Source organism: Eptesicus fuscus, chromosome 1 (assembly GCF_027574615.1).
Source record: "Eptesicus fuscus isolate TK198812 chromosome 1, DD_ASM_mEF_20220401, whole genome shotgun sequence".
Classification (NCBI taxonomy): Eukaryota; Metazoa; Chordata; class Mammalia; order Chiroptera; family Vespertilionidae; genus Eptesicus; species Eptesicus fuscus.
The window spans coordinates 124,266,415-124,285,007 of record NC_072473.1 but is presented as its reverse complement, the minus strand read 5'-3'; the positions used below and the strand labels follow the sequence as shown (position 1 = coordinate 124,285,007).

The window sequence follows — 18,593 nt, the reverse complement described above, 5'->3', positions numbered from 1 at the left end:
CCCAGCCAGTGCTTAGTTTCTTCGAAGTTGGGGTGGGGGGGAGGGATAGGGGAGTCGACCAGCAGCGGGCGGGGCTAGGGGCGGGGCCAAGAGCCCTGACTCGCCCAGATGTTTGTAACTAACAACCCTCCGTTTTCTCTTCTCTCCTCCCCCACCTTTTCCTTCCATCCTCCCCTCTCCCAGTGCCCCCACCCCCAGTTCCCGCCCCAAGCCGTCCTCTAGCCCCCTTCCCACCAAGCCGAGCCTGAGCCGAATCCGGCCGGCTGTGCCGAGCCGCCGGCGCCGCCTGGAAGATGGCCGTGGCGCTGCGGTACTTGTGGCCTCTCCTCCTTTGCAGCCCCTGCCTGCTCATCCAGATTCCTGATGAATGTGAGTAGCTAGAGGGAGCCTTAGAGCCTCCCTTCACCGCCACGCTTGACTCCTCTTTATTTTCTAATTCCTCACCTTCTCCCGGTTCCGGACCCTCACCCCTTTACCCCCTCATCCCTCCTTTCTTGGGCATGGAGTGGGCAGGAGGTACCTTTGGAGAGAACAGAATGGAAGGCGCAGGGTGTGTCAGCACCATGGACAGGGAGCAGAGGCACGGACAGGGCTGGGAAATTTTCAGCACCACGGATAGAGGTTTCGGCACTGGACCTCCTCTGTGCCATCCCTGGGTCCGCCCCACCTCTCCACATCCCCCTCCCCTAGGGGTGTGGCAGGCGGGTGGGAAAATGGGGCTCAGCTAGCTTGTGTAAAGGCCTGGATTCAAATCTTGACCCTACTTCTAATTTGGGTAATCTCATCTTGGACCCATGTAGCCCTATGAACTGAGACAGGAAAAGACACCTTGCAAAGGCCCAGCAGGCTTCTGGTGCTAACGATTTAATGCAGTTACTTGGTGGGGTCTGCGAGGTGGGGCTGCTGGAACATTACATTTGTGTGGGATCACAGGTAGGTGCGGGGGTGTTTGGGATTGTAACTAGAGGGTTGTGACTGAACATGAGTATTTTTGTATGCCTGTGAGTTGGACAGGCTGTATATTTGTATGTGTGGATGTGCGTGGCTATGATTGACTAAGTGTGGCTCCTGAGTGTGATTCCCGAGTGTGGATTTGATTCCCTATATGGGTAAGCTTGCGAGTCACCAGAACTGTTATTTATTGGTCAGGTATGTAAAGGTCTGTAGGTATTTGCCTGTTAACATTTGCTTGTAGTGAATCGTGTGTGCGTGTGAGTGGGGCTGCGTGTGAGTACCTGTTTGTGTGTGTGTGTGTGTGTGGTATGTTACTGTGATGGTCTTTTCTCCTGAGTGTGAGCAGGAGTTGTAAACACTGCTGTAAGTGGCTGTTGGGCTTCAGTGAAGGGCATTTCACAGGGTAGTATTTGTGTATCTTGAGCCTGCTCCTTCAGTAGCTCCAATCCCTTTGCCCTTCACTTTGCCACCTTTTTCTCTGAGCCTGGACCTGGGGAAGGCCAGTGTCCCTGAGAGATGAGCTGGGAGCTAATAGTAAGAAAGAGTGTCCATGCCAGGAATGGGGCAGGGGCCCAAGGAAGTGGGCTTAGAAGGCACCTGGCATTGGGGAGCAGCAAGGATTTAGAGGAGGTGGAGAGGGGCTGACAGAACAAAAGTTGGGGATGCCCCCTTAGATATACACGTGGAGGTCCATGCAGTCATGCCTATGCAGACTCCCCCAGCTACAGATGCACATGGACACACACATGGGCAGACACAGACAAGCCATCTGAACCCAGCCAGGTATAGCGATACAGAAGGGCCAGAGACCCTGAGATGACACATTAGAGGCACACAGACATGCATACATGTGCACACACACAAAAATGAAGGGTTTAGACACAAAGGAACAGTCATCCACACAGACAGAGAGGCAGGTGTACAACACAAAATTGTGCACTGAAGGCAAGCATGCACACACACACAGCCTTCAGATGTACTCTGGCAAGACACACCCCTATACAAATATACTGGCGGACACAAACATACTGGGGTACACCCCAGGGCATCCACATGTGCTGGTCTCACACTTTTGCACATTTCCACACATACTCATCCTCCTTCCTTCTCCATCTCCTCTCAGTTGCTTTTCAGGCCTTACCCTGCATATCTGCCCACCCTGCGACCACATGGGCTGGGCCATCTGGTTAGGTGCATCTGTGTGTGGAGAGGCAGGGAGAATTTGGAGAAAGGCAGGAGCAAGGAAAGAGAAGTAGGCCAAAGACCACGGCAGGTCCGAGGCTGCCCTGGCCATTGGCCTGCACTTGGTATTAACCTCGATACAATATGGCCTCCAGCTCAAGCTCGCTCCCCAGCCATACCAGGCCCCTTTGTTTCTTCCTGCTTTCCCCACCCAGTCCATTTTCCCTATCCTGTAGTCCCTGTCATTGTCTCTTGTGCTTGGGCTGCCTGCCCTGGCCCCTCCCCAGTTCAGGGCTCTCTGCAGTGTCCCCAGGGGCCCCCTCCTCTCTCCTGGGGACCCTCACGCTGAGGTCTTCTGCAGACACAAAGCTTTCAGAAGAAGCCAACTGCTCCCTTCCCCGCCCTGCCTGCCCTCTCTCTCCTCCTTCTGCATAGCCACCCTGGCCAGTGCTGGGCAGTGACTGACCACGGCCTCAGGGAGCTTGGTGGCAGAGTGGGAGGAAGCAAGGGGAGAAAATGAGGACTATGTCAGCCCTGCGGGCGATGGAAACTGCAGGGCCTTTGGGAGGGCTTCGCAGGGAGGGGGGCAGCTGGGCTCTGAAGGCTGGGCCTCGGTAATTGAAAACACTGAGCCCTGCTAATTGGATTAGGAGGGAAGTGGGCTGGAGCAGGGGAGGGTGCATTGGCCGTGGGCTGTCTGCCTCCCAGCCTCCCAAGGCATCCTGGGTGGGGTGGGGGTCAGTTCTGCAGGCCCTGTCAGGCAGATGCAAGCGTCTATCCAAAGGGCCCTCCTTTTAAAGGCACAAATTTCTCTCCCCCTGCCCTCTGGCACCGAGACCTGGGCATCGCCCCACCCTTAAAGCAGTGATCTGGGCTCTGTCCTGTCCTGGGTATTGACCTGCCACAGCTCCAGCCCAGAAGGTGCCTCCCCCGCCATGTTACGCCGCCTCTCGCACCCTCCCCTTGCCCAGGGGGGTCTGCCCATGCTTATTTCTTCCCATGTCATCGGGCCCCCTGCTGGGACTGTGTGTCAGCATTTCTCTCCGCTTTCTCCCTTGCTGCCTGGATTTCTCAGATGAAGGACAACATGGTAAGTTGGGGAAGGGTGAAAGTGTTTGCCAGAAGGCCAGGGAGAGAGGGAAAGAGGGGGTGCTAGCATGTCCCCCTCTCCCTCCTCCTCTCCCTGTGTGCCATGCGCCCTGTGCTGGTTGCTGTCTTTTCTCTTTATATTTATTTATTTATTTATTTATTTATTTATTTATTTATTTATTTTCAGAGAGGAAGAAAGAGGGGTAGAGAGATAGGAACAATGATGAGAGAGATAAACATCAATTGGCTGCCTCCTGCACGCGGCCCCCCCCCCCCCCCCCCCCCCCCGCCGCCACTGGGGTTGGAGCCTGCAACCCGGGCATGTGCCCTGACCAGGAATCGAACCGTGACCTCCAGGCTGGTTGCTGTCTTTTCTGGCCCTTGGGTTCTTGTCCCACTGACTCAGGCTGGAGGCCCACCTCAGCCTCTCCCTCTCCCTGTCTCTCACCTGTGTGGGCTGTCTTTGTTCTGTCACTGCCCTGGGCTGGCTTTTCTCCATCATTCTTGCCATTTTTTCTGGTGCTCTGTTCTCTCTGATCTTCTCTCTTCCCTGTGAGGGGTTTGCTCTTCTTGATTTCTGTGTCCTTGGTTTTGTTCTCTGTTTCTTCTACTCTCTTTGGCTTCACCTCTCTCTTTGGGGCATCTTTCTTTGTAACTTTCGTTGCTGTTTTCTCTCTGTTCTGTCTCTTTCTATATTTGTTCTGTGTCCCTTTCTCTTTTTTTCATGTCCCATAAGCCTATGGCCAAGCTATTTGGTCTCTCTAGCTTGTCCTAACTCTTCCCCCACCCCCATGGCCCTGGGGCCTCTACGGGCTCCAGACCCTGCCTCTCTCATGATGGGATGGGGGTTGAGGCCATGATGTCATCCTCACCACCACTCTCCCCATCCTGTCCCCAGTGATGGAGCCACCTGTCATCACGGAACAGTCTCCACGGCGCCTGGTTGTCTTCCCCACAGACGACATCAGCCTGAAGTGTGAGGCCAGTGGCAAACCCGAAGTGCAGTGAGTGACCTTCACCCTCTAAGCCCTGTTGTTGACCATTGACCTCAACTTCTAATTTAAAAAACATATATATTTTTATTGATTTCAGAGATGGAGAGAGAGAGAGATAGAGAGAAACATCAATGATGAGAGAGAATCATGGGTCAGCTGCCTCCCGCAAGCCCCACACTGGGTATTGAGCCCATAACCCGGGCATGTGCCCTGACCTGGAATTGAACTCTGACCTCCTGGTTCACAGGTCGACACTTAACCACTGAGCCATGCCAGTCAGGCTGATTTCAACTTCTAGTCCTCAGGCCTCCCAACTTCTGAGCCCCAAAGCCCCAGATTTCCCTCATCACCCTTGGTCCTTGCCCCATCCCAGCCTATCCCAGGGGCCCCTGGTTGCTACTGCCCTTGCCTCCGGTCTAGTCTAGCTCCTGATCCAGATTCCAGGGCCTCAGTCCTCTGAGCCCTTTTCTGCCCACAGGTTCCGCTGGACCCGGGATGGCATCCACTTCAAACCCAACGAGGAACTGGATGTCACCGTGAAGCAGGCACCCCACTCGGGCTCCTTCACCATCACTGGCAACAACACCAACTTTGCCCAGAGGTTCCAGGGCACCTATCGTTGCTTCGCCAGCAATGACCTGGGCACCGCCATGTCCCACGAGATCCAGATCATGGCTGAGGGTGCGAGGCACTGCAGGGATAGGGGAAAGGCCTGGGACACATGACAGGGTCCCTGACCAAGTCTCGGGGACCTTGTGTGGGAGCTGTGGGCCCTTGCCGGCTTGTTGGCTTGTTGGGTGGAGGGTTGATGCTCTGCCTGCATTTCCCTCCCTCTGCCTGCCCTGTCTGTCTGAGTCATTGCCTGGGCTTGAGCTTATGTCCCCTCTCCATGTCTGCAGTCCCATTTGTTTCTCCACCACTCTTGGGTCATCTCTCTCACTTCCCTCACCACTGTCTCCTTCCCTCTGCTTCCCCTCCTCCCTCCCCCCTGCTCCTTCTCCCCACCTCCAACCTGGCCTCTCTGGCTCTGCCTTTATCTGTGTCGCCCTTTCCCTGGGGTTTTCCCTCTGCATTCCATCCTCCCTGAGCTTGCTGCCTCCCAAGCTGGCTTCTCCTCTCTCTGCCCCTCCGGTTACCTTGGGAACCGTTGCCATGGTTTCTGTGTCAGGATGATGGAAGGGTCTGTGATTCCCGCATCCCACCACAGCTCCCCTCCCCCACTGCTGCACCTCAGGCTCCCCCCACCCATCCTTGTCCTGTCCTGGGGGTGGGAACTGAGAATTGTGGAGGGTTAACCCTTTGCAGCCATCTGGCCAGCCCATCATCTCCTGCATGGAGCGCCGGTCTCAGCCCTGAGCCCAGAAACGACCCAAAGTCTCTGCCTCCTTTTATGTGACCTTGCTCATGGTCTGGCCCTCTCACACCCTCAGCCATCCCTCCGCCTTTCCCGCACCCTGACCTGCCTTGACCAAGAGGAGAGTGGGGACCCATCGCACCGGCCTCTCTGTCCCTTCTAGGTGCTCTCAAGTGGCCAAAGGAGACGGTGAAACCTGTTGAGGTGGAGGAAGGGGAGTCGGTGATTCTGCCTTGCCACCCTCCACCCAGTGCAGAGCCTCTGCGGATCTACTGGATGAACAGCAGTGGGTGCCCCCAAGGGGGCCGCCGCCTGGGGTGGGCGTGCCAGTGGGCACGTCTTCCTGGACGGAGGTCCTGACCTCTGCCTCCTTGACCCCCGCCCCCGCAGAGATCTTGCACATCAAACAGGATGAGAGGGTGACAATGGGCCAGAATGGCAACCTCTACTTCGCCAATGTGCTCACCTCGGACAACCACTCAGACTACATCTGCAATGCCCACTTCCTTGGCACTCGGACAATCATTCAAAAGGAGCCCATTGACCTCCGGGTCAAAGCCAGTGAGTCCCAAAGGCCCGCACTCCCCTGTGACCCTCAGGCCTGGCCCATTCGCTAGATCAGAGGACCTCAATCTTCCTTGAGGACAGCTTGGCTCCATCTCAACCCCCCCCCCAGACCCCTCCCTGGGTGGCAAGAGCAGAGACGGGGCCTCCCTTTAGCAGAGAATGAAACAGACCCCAGGGGCTCATGCCGGTGTCCAGAGTCACCCACTCCCTGGCTCCTTCCTCACAGCCAACAGCATGATCGACAGGAAGCCGCGCCTGCTCTTCCCCACCAACGCCAGCAGCCACCTGGTGGCCTTGCAGGGGCAACCACTGGTCCTGGAGTGCATCGCCGAGGGCTTGTGAGTCTAGGAGTCCAGGGTGGGGTTGGGCAGGGTCTCTGCTGAGGGGCGGGGCTCAGCAGCCCTGTCCTCTCTCCCCTCCACTCTCCTCCTTGGCCTCCCTGCACTGTGCCCAGCCCCACGCCCACCATCAAGTGGCTGCGTCCAAGCGGCCCCATGCCAGCCGACCGAGTCACCTACCAGAACCACAACAAGACTCTGCACCTGCTGAACGTGGGCGAGGAGGATGATGGCGAGTACCGTTGCCTGGCTGAGAACTCCCTGGGCAGTGACCGGCATGCCTACTACGTCACCGTGGAGGGTATGGTGCCTCTGCCAGGTTTAACCCCTGCCCGGTTGCAAGGCTCCCAAGAATGGGGCTCCATAGACATAGCTCAGTTGGTTAGAGCATCGTCCTGATATGCCAAGGTTGCGGGTTCGATCCCTGGTCAGGGCACATACAAGAATCAACACTGAATGCATAAAATAGGTAGAACAACAAATCTCTCTCTCTCTCTCTCTCAAATCAATTTCAAAAAGAAAGAATTAGAAAATCTTGAAGGGAAAAAAAAAAGACCTCTGGGGACCGAAGTTTGCGATGTCACTGTCACGGGGGGGGGGGGGGGGGGGTGGGCAAGGGGAGAGCTGGCTGAGGCTGCGGGCTCAGGGTGGCTCTCCCCTTCCCCGCAGCTGCCCCATACTGGCTGCATAAGCCCCAGAGCCGTTTGTATGGGCCAGGGGAGACTGCCCGCCTGGACTGCCAAGTGCAGGGCAGGCCCGAACCAGAGGTCTCCTGGAGAATCAACGGCATCCCGGTGGAGGGTGAGAGCATGGGGAGCCCTAGGGGATGGAGGAGGAAGAGGGGGAGGGGAGGGGACTCAGCCTGGCTCACTGCCCTGCCCTGGCCTGTGGACCCACCTGCCGCACTCACAGAGCTGGCCAAGGACCAGAAGTACCGGATCCAGCATGGAGCCCTGATCCTGAGCAACGTGCAGCCCAGCGACACGATGGTGACCCAGTGCGAGGCCCGCAACCGGCACGGGCTCCTGCTGGCCAATGCCTACATCTACGTTGTCCGTGAGTGCCAGCAAGCTAGGCCCCTTCCCCTCCCCTCTGTGCCTCACAACCGCCAGTCTGTCCCTGTAGCCCACCAGGCTGACAGCCAGCAGCTGGTTTGTCTACCACCGCTGCCTTCCTTCTCTTGGGGCCCTTCACCCCATCTCTCGCTTATCCTCACAACAGCAGAGCAGGGAGTCGGAGGAAGGGCAGATGAGGAAGCAGCCTCAGAGAGAGCTCTGGCTCACCCCATGTCACCCTGGCCAGGACATGCCCCAGGCCAGCATGGTGGCTCCTCTCCTGGAGCCTCGGGGAAGATGGGGGCTGGACCAGGAAGGGGTGGACTGTCAGTGGGGGCCCGAATGATTGGTAAAACTTGGGCGGCTGGGATAGGGAGACACATCTGAGGCTGAGGGAGGCTCAGCCTGGCGGGGGCCTGAGCTGGGCACAGGGATGCCTGATGGGGTAGAGTTCCCCTGCAGAGCCCTGAATCTGTCCCCTTTCCCCGCCCCCAACCCTCGCACTGTCTCCCAGAGCTGCCGGCCAAGATCCTGACCCCAGACAATGAGACCTACTTGGCAATCGAGGGCAGCACTGCCTACCTTCTGTGCAAGGTCTTTGGAGCCCCTGTGCCTAGCGTCCAGTGGTAAGTGCTCACACTCAGGGGGGTGGTCTGAGCCATCTTCTGGCCTAGGGAGCCAGGAAGGGCAGGGAGCACATGGCTGGGGTCTGAGCCAGCCCGCCCTCCCCGGCTTGTGCCAGGCTGGACAAGGAAGGAAAGACGGTGCTACAAGACGAACGCTTCTTCCCCTACACCAATGGGACCCTGGGCATTCGAGACCTCCAGGCCAACGACACAGGACACTATTTCTGCCAGGCTGCCAATGACCAAAACAATGTAACCATTGTGGCGAACCTGCAGGTCAAAGGTCAGGTGACCTCCTCCAGGTGGCCCCCTCCCCATATGATTAGCACCTCCAGGAGGGATGGTCAGGGTCTCTGGAGGACACCAGAGTGACCCTCCCTTCCCATCATTGCCCTCAGATGCCACTCGGATCACACAGGGGCCCCAGAGCACAATCAAGAAGAAAGGCTCAAGGGTGACATTCACCTGCCAGGCCACCTTTGACCCCTCCTTGCAGCAGAGCATCACCTGGCGTAGAGATGGTCGCAGCCTCCAGGAGCTTGGGGACAGTGACAAGTGCGGGCCCAATGGAAGGGGGCGGTGTGGGAAAAGCAGGATGTCCAGACCTGGTCTCATCCCTGGGGGGAGCACCCCTACTTTGAGGGAGAAGGTTCTGGCAGGAGCGGGGAGGAAGGGAGCAGAGCACAGATGGTGGAGAGAGTGGTGGGTCCATTGGGAGCATAAGGACAAGCATCCCTCGCTCACCTTCCCAGGTACTTCATAGAGGACGGGCACCTGGTCATCCACAGCCTGGACTACAGCGACCAGGGCAACTACAGCTGCGTGGCCAGCACAAAGCTGGATGTGGTGGAAAGCAGGGCGGAGCTCCAGGTGGTGGGTGAGTCCTAGAGGGGGGGGGGGGCAGCAGGCTCGGGGCCTGGAGGCCTGGGAGGGCACCAGGCCTTGGAGTACAGGGGCCCAGGTTCACATGTCAGGGCCCTTTTGAGCTGGGGGTCTTTGGGCTCGAACATGGACCAGAAAAACCACCCTCCGTGGCCCTCAGGGAGCCCTGGGCCGGTGCCGCAGCTGGAGCTGTCCGATCGTCACCTGCTGAAGCAAAGTCAGGTGCGCCTGTCCTGGAGCCCCGCTGACGACCACAACGCCCCCATTGAGAGTAAGAGGCCTGAGCATGATGCCACTCACCGCCCCCCCCCACTGCCACCCCCGCTAGCCCTCCCTCCTCCATCCTCCCTGGCTCCGTGACTGCACCTCACTGGGGCTCATGGTTCCTCATGCAAGTCCCAGAATGCCCGAGCCAGACTTGGACCCCATTACCCGTCCCCATGCCACACGCTGATAACTCCACTGCGATTCACTCCTTTTTGTAGAGTATGACATTGAATTTGAAGACAAGGAGATGGCTCCTGAGAAATGGTACAGTCTGGGCAAGGTGCCTGGAAACCAGACCTCCACCACCCTCAAGTTGTCACCCTATGTCCACTACACCTTTAGAGTTACTGCCATCAACAAATATGGCCCTGGGGAGCCCAGCCCGGCCTCTGAGACTGTGGTCACACCCGAGGCAGGTGAGCTACTTGGGAGGGGTCTCAGACGCAGGGTCCCCGGGCTCTGCAAGCAGGGCCTACAGAGGGGATTGTGCCCAAGTCCTCCGCTTTCAGGTTTTCAGAGGGAGCTGGGGGATGGGGTTCCCTCGGGGCTAATGGCCAGAATGGGCCATTCCTTCCTTGGTCCTCTGACTTTCTCTGCCTTGGCAGGAGCCCACAGCATTGATGTCTTTTTTAAAGCTTTTTTTTTTAAAAAAAAACTATGTCTTATTGATTTCAGAGAGAGGAAGGGAGCGGGAGAGAGAGATAGAAACATCAATGATGAAAGTGAATCATAGATTGGCTGCCTCCTGTATGACCCACACTGGGGATCGAGCCTGCAACCCAGGCATGTGCCCTGATGGGGAATCGAACCGTGACCTCCTGGTTCATGGGTCGACGCTCAACCCCTGAGCCACGCCGGCCAGGCCCCAGCATTGATGTATTAACAATCCATTACTTTCCAGCCCCAGAGAAGAACCCCATGGACGTGAAGGGGGAAGGGAACCAGACCAACAATATGATCATCACTTGGAAGGTGAGGGGGCCTGGGCTGAGCTCACCCCAGGACATTATGCCAGGGGCCACATGTTTGCCAATCCCCTGGCTGTGCTAAGGACCAGAGGATGGCTGGGGATGTGAGGCTGGGTCACAGGTGGGGGGGTGTCACAGGAGGGGACTGCTCTTGGCTGACCAGATCCTGTTCTGCTCGCCGCCTACAGCCACTCAGGTGGATGGACTGGAACGCCCCCCAGGTTCAGTACCGCGTCCAGTGGCGCCCTCAGGGGACGCGAGGGGCCTGGCAGGAACAGATCGTGAGCGACCCCTTCTTGGTGGTGTCCAACACCTCCACCTTTGTGCCCTATGAGATCAAGGTCCAGGCCATCAACAGCCAGGGCAAGGGCCCCGAGCCCCAGGTCACCATTGGCTACTCTGGGGAAGACTGTGAGTAGCGGGTGTGGAGCCCGCGTGTGCCTTCACAGCCCACTCCCCTCCCAGCCCCTACCTCTCAATAGCGCATTTCATAGGAGTAAGAATATTCTGTTGTCTTACATAACCATAGTGCCATTGCGAAAGTCCAGAGAGTTACCATCGACACAATACATTTCTGTAGTTGGCAGTCAATATTCCAATTGTACTAGTCAGTGCTGTCTTTCCCCCAGCCCAGGGTCCAGTCCAGAGTCCAGTCCAGGGTCTAGTCAGGGTCCAGTCCAGGGTCCAGTCAGGATCCAGTCCAGGGTCCAGTCAGGATCCAGTCCAGGGTCTAGTCAGGATCCAGTCCAGGGTCCAGTCACGATCCAGTCAGGATCCAGTCCAGGGTCTAGTCAGGATCCAGTCCAGGGTCCAGTCAGGATCCAGTCCAGGGTCTAGTCAGGATCCAGTCCAGGGTCCAGTCAGGATCCAGTCCAGGGTCCAGTCAGGATCCAGTCCAGGGTCTAGTCAGGATCCAGTCCAGGGTCCAGTCCAGGGTGCAGCCCAGGATCCGACACGGGGTCCTGCTGCTTTCCTTCCCTTGAACTGAAACATCAGATGTTCACTTTGATCACCTCGTCAAGATCTTCTCTGGTTACTTGTAGTTACTGTTTTGTGCCTTGCAATTAATAAACAGCCTGCAGAGAGAGACAGACCCTGAGGCCATGCAAATGCCCTGCCCGCCCCCCATAGAGCTTCCAAATCCATCTTCTCCTCTCCCCCCCCCCCCCCGCCGCCCCTGAGGGAGGGTTCTGGACTGGCCTCAGGATGTCACAGGCCCTCATCCACGTTACTGGCTGCTTCCAGATCCCCAGGCAAAACCTAAGCTGGAAGACATCAAAATTCTCAACGCGAGCGCCGTGCTGGTCAAATGGTGGCCTGTGGATCCAGCCCAGGTCAAGGGCCACCTCCGCGGATACAATGTAAGGGTCTGAGGGGTGGGAGGTGGGGCGATCCCTGGGGTGAGGCCACCAAGAGTGAGAGAAGATTGGAGGCAGGCATCTGCCACCTGCCAGCCGCTCTTCTGGAAGTCCCTGGGTTGTGAGGAAAGGGTCCCCGTTGAGGGCAGTGGGTACTATGTACCCGGGGGTCACTGCGGGATCTCCTGTCCACCTGCAGTTGACGTACTGGTGGCAGGGCAGTCAGAGGAGGCACAGCAAGAGGCACATCCACAAAAGCCACGTGGTGGTGCCCGCCAACACCACCAGCACCGTCCTGGATGGCCTGCGGCCCTACAGCTCCTATCACCTGGAGTTGCAGGCTTTTAACAGCCGGGGCTTGGGGCCCGCCAGCGAGACAACCTTCAGCACCCCAGAGGGAGGTGAGGTTTGCACTCCGTGCCCCGGTCCCGGCCCCTCCTCGCTGTCCCGGGGCGAGCCTGGGCGAGGACCTGCTGCTCGTCTCTGTGCCCTGCAGTGCCCGGCCCCCCGGAGGCATTGCACCTGGAGTGCCAGTCCGACACCAGCCTGCTGCTGCACTGGCAGCCTCCGTTCAGCCACAATGGCGTGCTCACTGGCTACATGCTGTCCTTCTTGCCACGTATGGATGTTGGGGGCTCAGAGCCCCAGCCCAGCCTGAGCGGGAGCTGGGGGGGAGCTGGGGTGTGGGTAGAGCTGTCTGCCCAGGCTCACTCCCTCCCCTCCTGTCCTTGCAGTGGGGGACGGGGGCGAGGAGCAGTTGTCCTTCAACCTCTCGGACCCCGAGCTGCGGGCGTACAACCTGACCAACCTTAGCCCGCACCTGCAGTACCGCTTCCAGCTGCAGGCCACCACGAAGCAGGGCCCTGGTGAGGCCATTACGCGGGAAGGAGGCACCATGGCCTTAACTGGTAAGGTGGAGGGCTGAGGAGGCCCAGGAGGGCGGAACTTGAGCTGCCTCGAGGTCCCACACCCTCCTCTCGCTCCCCAGGGACCCCAGATTTTGTCGGCCTCTCGGCCATAGCCGGCGAGAATTACAGCGTGGTCTCCTGGGTCCCCAAGGAGGGCCAGTGCAACTTCGGGTTCCAGATCGTGTTCAAACCCCAGGGCGGTGAGCACGCATGAGGCCTGTGCGGGGAGGAGGAGCTCTGGGCCCAGAGGGGCTGCGGATGGTGTGGAGCAAGGTGCGGCCCGGGACTCCCACTCATCCCTGCTGCCCTCTTGCTCCGGCAGATGAGAAAATGGACGCTTCTATCCCGCCGCAGTATGTCAACTACAACCAGCGGTCCTACACGCAGTGGGACTTGCAGCCGGGTACTGACTACGAGATCCAGCTGCTCAAGGAGACGCCCAAGGAGACGGTGCTCCTGGGCCAAACATCTGTGAAGACCAACGGCACTGGTGAAGCCCCGGGGAGCTCAGGGCGCCATGCAGTTAGCTTCCCTCTGTCCCCAGCTCAGCCACCACCACCCGAGGCCCCATGGCTCCTCTCTCCTCCCAGAATCTGGGTACCCCTTAGTACCCCTGGGTACCCCTTGGCCCATGACGGAAAAGTCCAGGCCCCTGCAACGGCCCATTTTAGTATCCTTCTGTTTTAACTGTTTCTAAGGCAGTCATTTTCTCAGAAGGTTTTCCTCCCTGCCCCCTGCTCTCCAGATAGTCCCCCCTCTCGCATCAATTACACGCACCCCTCGCCCGGCCGGTGTGGCTCAGTGGTTGAGCGTCGACCTATGAACCAGGAGGTCACAGTTCGATTCCCGCCCCCCCCAGTCAGGGCACATGCCTGGGTTTCAGTCTCGATCCCCAGTGGGGGGCGTGCAGGAGGCAGCCGATCAATGATTCTCTCTCATCATTGATGTTGATGTGTCTATCCCTCTCTCCCTTCCTCTCTGAAATCGATAAATTACAAGCGCCCCTCAGCCCCAGGTCCTCACCCCCCATCTGGTCCTCTGTTCTCTGTTGTCTCTGGGCCAGACCTGCCGCTGCCCCTACCCATTCCTTGAGGGAAGAGGGGTTGTGACAAAAGTGAGGCCCACACACAAGACCATGAACCTGGGGGCATTGGCTTGGGCTGCGGGGCTGCAGCGCCCGGGGGCTCTGTCTCACTCGGGACCCGGCCCTCCCCATCAGGCCGAATCCGACTCCCTCCCCCCGGCTTTGCCACCGAGGGCTGGTTCATCGGCTTCGTCAGCGCCATCATCCTCTTGCTTCTCATCTTGCTCATCCTCTGCTTTATCAAGCGCAGCAAGGGTGGCAAGTACTCAGGTAACCCTGACCCTGGGCCACCCTGTGTCCCTTCCCCAAGTCCCTCTGGGTCCCCGAGCCCCTGGCAGGACGGCATGGGCGTGTGTGGGGGTGGGCAGGCAGGGACCCAGAGCAAATGGCACCCATGTGGGGTGAGGGGTACACCCTTGAACGTTTCCTGGCTTTTGAGAGCTGCTGAGACAGTGCTGGGGGCACTCAGAGCACAGAGAGGGGGCCTCGCCTGTGTCCCCCGTCTGGGGGTGGGGCCCAGTGTCCAGGGATAAGGTGGGGCTGGAGAAGCAGTCAGCTCCTCTCTGTATCTTCAGTAAAAGACAAAGAGGACACCCAGGTGGACTCTGAGGCCCGGCCGATGAAGGATGAGACCTTCGGCGAGTATAGGTGAGCTGGGGTGGGAGTACTGCCGGCCAGCTGCCCAGCACCACACTCCCTTTCATATCTGACGCTGTCTCTCTCTCTTCTCTGTGCTGCCGGGTGACATCAGGTCCCTGGAGAGGTAAGGCAGGGGTGGTGGGAAGATACTGTCAGACCCTGATGGCAGGGACACCTCCCTCCCCCCGTGGACAGTATGTGCTTCGAAGAGCCGGGGCCCCGCCTGCCAGGCTCTGAACTCCCACAGCCTCTGCCCTGGCAGCTCCCTGCTTCGGGGACAAGCCAACCCCTCCAGCTCCTCTTCCACACACTGACACCCAGCTTCCAGGCCTGGCCGTCACCTTCCCAGCTCCCCCACTCTGGGCTCTGCAAGGGCCGACAGCTGGCTAGGGGGTCTGGCTCACCTACAGGCAAGGAGCCAGGCCCCATGAGCCCCCCCCAGGCTAAGCGCATCTGCCAGGATTCTGGGTATCTCACGCCTTGCCCTTCTCGGGGTGTGCATGCCACTAGCCCTCATGGATGTATGTCAAGGATGCGAACCTCATCCCCCTTGCATTCAGAGCCAATGGAAGGCTAGATAGAGCCTGGGCCACTGGGGCCCCACCAGGCCTCCCAGCCAGGCCTCCTCCCTCCCCCTGGGCAGCCTCCCACTCCCCCCTGCCCTCTGCCCCTGCAGCGACAACGAGGAGAAGGCCTTCGACAGTAGCCAGCCATCCCTCAATGGAGACATCAAGCCCCTGGGCAGTGATGACAGCCTGGCTGACTATGGGGGCAGCGTGGATGTCCAGTTCAATGAGGACGGCTCCTTCATTGGCCAGTACAGCGGCAAGAAGGAGAAGGAGGCGGCAGGAGGCAATGACAGCTCGGGGGCTGCCTCCCCCATCAACCCCACAGGGACCCTGGAGTAGTGGGGTCTAGCCTGGCGAGGCAGGCGGGGTGCAGCCCAGGGCCAGGCCGCAGGGGAGTCGGAGGCCAAGACCCCCCGGCCCGAAGCCCATTCTGGGTCCCTGACCTCGGGACCAAGGCCCCTCCCTGTCTCCACCAGGCCTCGCCCCACCCTCTGGCCCTGAGCCTGTGGGGGAGGTTTGAGTTGGGAGCAGGAGAGAGGAGTTCACTGCCTGATCCCCTTTTGATTACCCGCACCCCACTTTATTGCCAAAACCCAGCTGCACTCCTTGCTGGGCACACACTGCTTTGCGCCAGCTCGGGGCCGGCTGATCACTCGCACGTCAGGAGCCTTCAGGTGCTGCCTCGCCAGCCTTGGGCAGACGGAGGCCGAGCTGGCCCGGGAGGGGAAGTGGGGATGGTCCCGGAGGGGTCTCCAAGATGCTGCCTGGGGGGACCTCCTCAGGACCAGGATTGACACTCGTCCCCAGCCACTCCTTGGCCAGCCTGGCTGGGACTGAGGATGGAATTCGGTGTCCCCACCATCTGCTCCCTTTTCTTTGCCATCTCTGCTTCCACCAGGGTGGGGGCTGGGTAAACTGGCTCTGGGTGCAGAGGAGGCCATCAGGGGGGGCCCCCAGAGTCCCCATGCGCCAGTATCACCCTCCTCCTGCCGCCCACCCCACCCTGCGGCCAGCTTTCAGGAGCTCCATACACACGCTGCCTTCGGTACCCACCAGACAACATCCAAGTGGCCTCCATCACTGCCAGGGTGCGGGGCGGGTACAGCTCCTCCCCACTCCCCGTGGCCCCCCCCCTCCTCTCCCAGCCGCTACCACACTCTAGGACCCCTTAGCAGCCCCGCACCCCCAGTCTGAACAGTTTTCCCCCCTCGGCCTTTCCCTCTGCCCACCTTGGAAATGTAAATACACCGTGACTTTGAAAATTCCTAGCCTTGCCCTTTCCCCATATGCCACTAGTGTGTAGGCAGATGTCTGAGTCTCTAGGTGGTTTCTAGGTTTTCTAGCAATTAGCTTTGATCCCATCCCAGGAAAAACTCAAAACAGCCAACCAACAGGAAAGATGGGTTCTCCCAGCTCTGCTGTGCTCCTGCCGGCAGCCCCATCTCCCTGTCTGCCTTTGCTTGGTCTGTTGAAAAAAGCCCAGTACAAAAAAGTATATATATATATGTATATAAATATCAGAATTATAACAGGCAAATAAAAACCTGGAAACGAAGAGGAACTGGTGTCGTTTTGTCCAGCACAACTTCCCTGCCATCCCCTCAGGGCCTGCAGTAGGCCAGTCCCACCTCGCCTTCCAGGCCTCGCTGCCTGCTCCTCTGGCCCCTGGTGGGCCTCAAGGCAGCTCTGGGCTACCCCCACCATTGGACCTGTCTTTTTTTTTTTTTAATATATTTTATTGATTTTTTACAGAGAGGAAGGGAGAGGGATAGAGAGCGAGAAACATTGACCAGCTGCCTCCTGCACACCCCCTACTGGGGATGTGCCCGCAACCAATGTACATGCCCTTGACCGGAATCGAACCTGGGACCTTTCAGTCTGCAGACCGACGCTCTATCCACTGAGCCAAACCGGTTTCGGCGGACCTGTCCTTCTTGCAGCAGGGCAGGCGAGGGAGCAGAGTGTGGCCAGGTGTCAGGAGCCTCTTCCCTGTCTAAAGTGACATAACCAATCTGTGAGTGCCCGCCCTTGGTGCCCAGCCCTTGAAACCAGCACACAGCTGATTTCTTTTACATGCTTTTATTGATTTCATTTATTTTTAAATCCTTACCCAACGATATTTTTTCCATTGCTTTTTAGAGAGAGGGAAGGACAGAGAGAAACATCGATGTGAGAGAAATACATTGATTGGTTGCCTCCTGCAGGAGCCCCGACCAGGGAGGAGCCTGCCACCAAGGTATGTGCCCTTGACCGGAATCACACCTGGGACCCTTCGGTCCTCAGACCAATGCTCTATCCACTGAGCCAAGCCAATTAGGACAATTACACTTTTTTGATTTTTAAAAAATATATATTTTATTGATTTTTCGCAGAGAGGAAGAGAGAGGGATAGAGAGCCAGAAACATCGATCACTGGGGATGTGCCCGCAACCAAGGTACATGCCCTTGACCGGAATCGAACCTGGGACCCTTCAGTCCGCAGACCGACGCTCTATCCACTGAGCCAAACTGGTTTCGGCCACCAGTACATACTTTAAATCAGGGGTCCTCAAACTTTTTAAACAGGGGGCCAGTTCACTGTCCCTCAGACCGTTGGAGGGCCGGACTATAGTTTAAAAAAAACTATGAACAAATTCCTATGCACACTGCACATATCTTATTTTGAAGTAAAAAAACAAAACGGCAAAAACACCCGCATGTGGCCCGCGGGCCGTAGTTTGAAGACGCCTGCTTTAAATGAATGACCACATATAAACCTCACGCGGCCCCACAGGGACACTCTGCCTTGGGAACTTCTGAGTCTGCTTGCTCTGTGGTTTTCCCAGATGAGGGCCCCGCGCCATTCCCCGCCCTTGGCCTCCGCAGGCCTTTGTTTCATCTTTAACCCAATGAGTAGAAAGCTTCAGAAGATCATTTCCCCACCATGAAATCTGTCCCTGAAGCCTTACCCCAAACACACCGCCCTCTCCAGGACCCTGTGAGTGAACCCCAGTCCATTGAGGTCAGCCCCCCACCCCAGGTACCAGGTCCCACCCCTGTGACCCACTCAAGGATTGTTCTGTTGTGTCTTCTCTTTTCTTTCTTTTTTTAAAAAAAATATATTTTTATTGATTTCAGAGAGGAAGGGAGAGGGAGGGAGAGAGAAACATCAGAGAATCATCGATTGGCTGCCTCCTACACGCCCCCTACTGGGGACAGAGCCCACAACCCAGGCATGTGCCTTGACTGGAATCGAACCTGGGACCCTTTAGCCCCCAGGCCTATGCTCTATCCACTGAGCCAAACCGTCTAGGGCCCTTCTCTTTTCTATACCTCTCATTTTTCAGTACCTGCTGGTCAGTCCCGTAACGTGCCGTAATAACTTCTATCACTAAAAATGTTCCTCACCGCAGATTTTGCCCCATTTCTCTGCTACTTACAGCAAACCCTTCAACCTTTGTTTGCACTCACCATCCCTGCTTAATCTCTACCTGTAGCAGCAACTACTTATTGTCCTCAATATAGATCTTCTTGTTCTTATATAACAAGAGCTGAAGATAGCCTTGGCCGGGTAGCTTGTTGCAGCATCATCCCGATACGCCAAGGTTGCGGGTTTGATCCCCAGTCAGAGCACATAAAGCAGCAACCAATAAATGCATAAATAAGTGGAACAACAAATCGATGTTTCTTTCTTCCTCTCTCTCAAATCAATAATGGGCACCAAGGGCGGGCACTCACAGATTGGTTATGTCACTTTAGACAGGGAAGAGGCTCCTGAC

At 57.7% G+C, this 18,593-nt stretch overlaps 1 protein-coding gene across 3 annotated transcripts; it reads left to right on the top strand.

Moving 5' to 3' along the window:
* Positions 1-293: 293 nt before the first annotated feature.
* L1CAM (L1 cell adhesion molecule) lies at positions 294-16,382 on the top strand. 3 transcript variants are annotated; one of them, XM_008159249.3, is made up of 28 exons: positions 294-369; positions 3,212-3,226; positions 4,124-4,229; positions 4,699-4,901; positions 5,738-5,860; positions 5,965-6,135; positions 6,368-6,479; positions 6,596-6,780; positions 7,149-7,280; positions 7,392-7,535; positions 8,049-8,160; positions 8,277-8,443; positions 8,559-8,715; positions 8,913-9,037; positions 9,203-9,313; positions 9,528-9,725; positions 10,211-10,281; positions 10,466-10,688; positions 11,523-11,638; positions 11,835-12,036; positions 12,132-12,254; positions 12,370-12,543; positions 12,624-12,743; positions 12,866-13,033; positions 13,763-13,897; positions 14,203-14,275; positions 14,379-14,390; positions 14,943-16,382. In XM_008159249.3, the coding sequence occupies exons 1-28, from the start codon at positions 294-296 to the stop codon at positions 15,172-15,174; spliced, it is 3,786 nt and encodes a 1,261-aa protein (XP_008157471.2). In that variant the 3' UTR covers positions 15,175-16,382. The 3 variants fall into 3 exon arrangements, with proteins under 3 accessions (XP_008157471.2, XP_027991887.2, XP_008157472.2); XM_028136086.2 differs by lacking the exon at positions 14,379-14,390; XM_008159250.3 differs by lacking the exons at positions 3,212-3,226; positions 14,379-14,390.
* Positions 16,383-18,593: the final 2,211 nt, after the last annotated feature.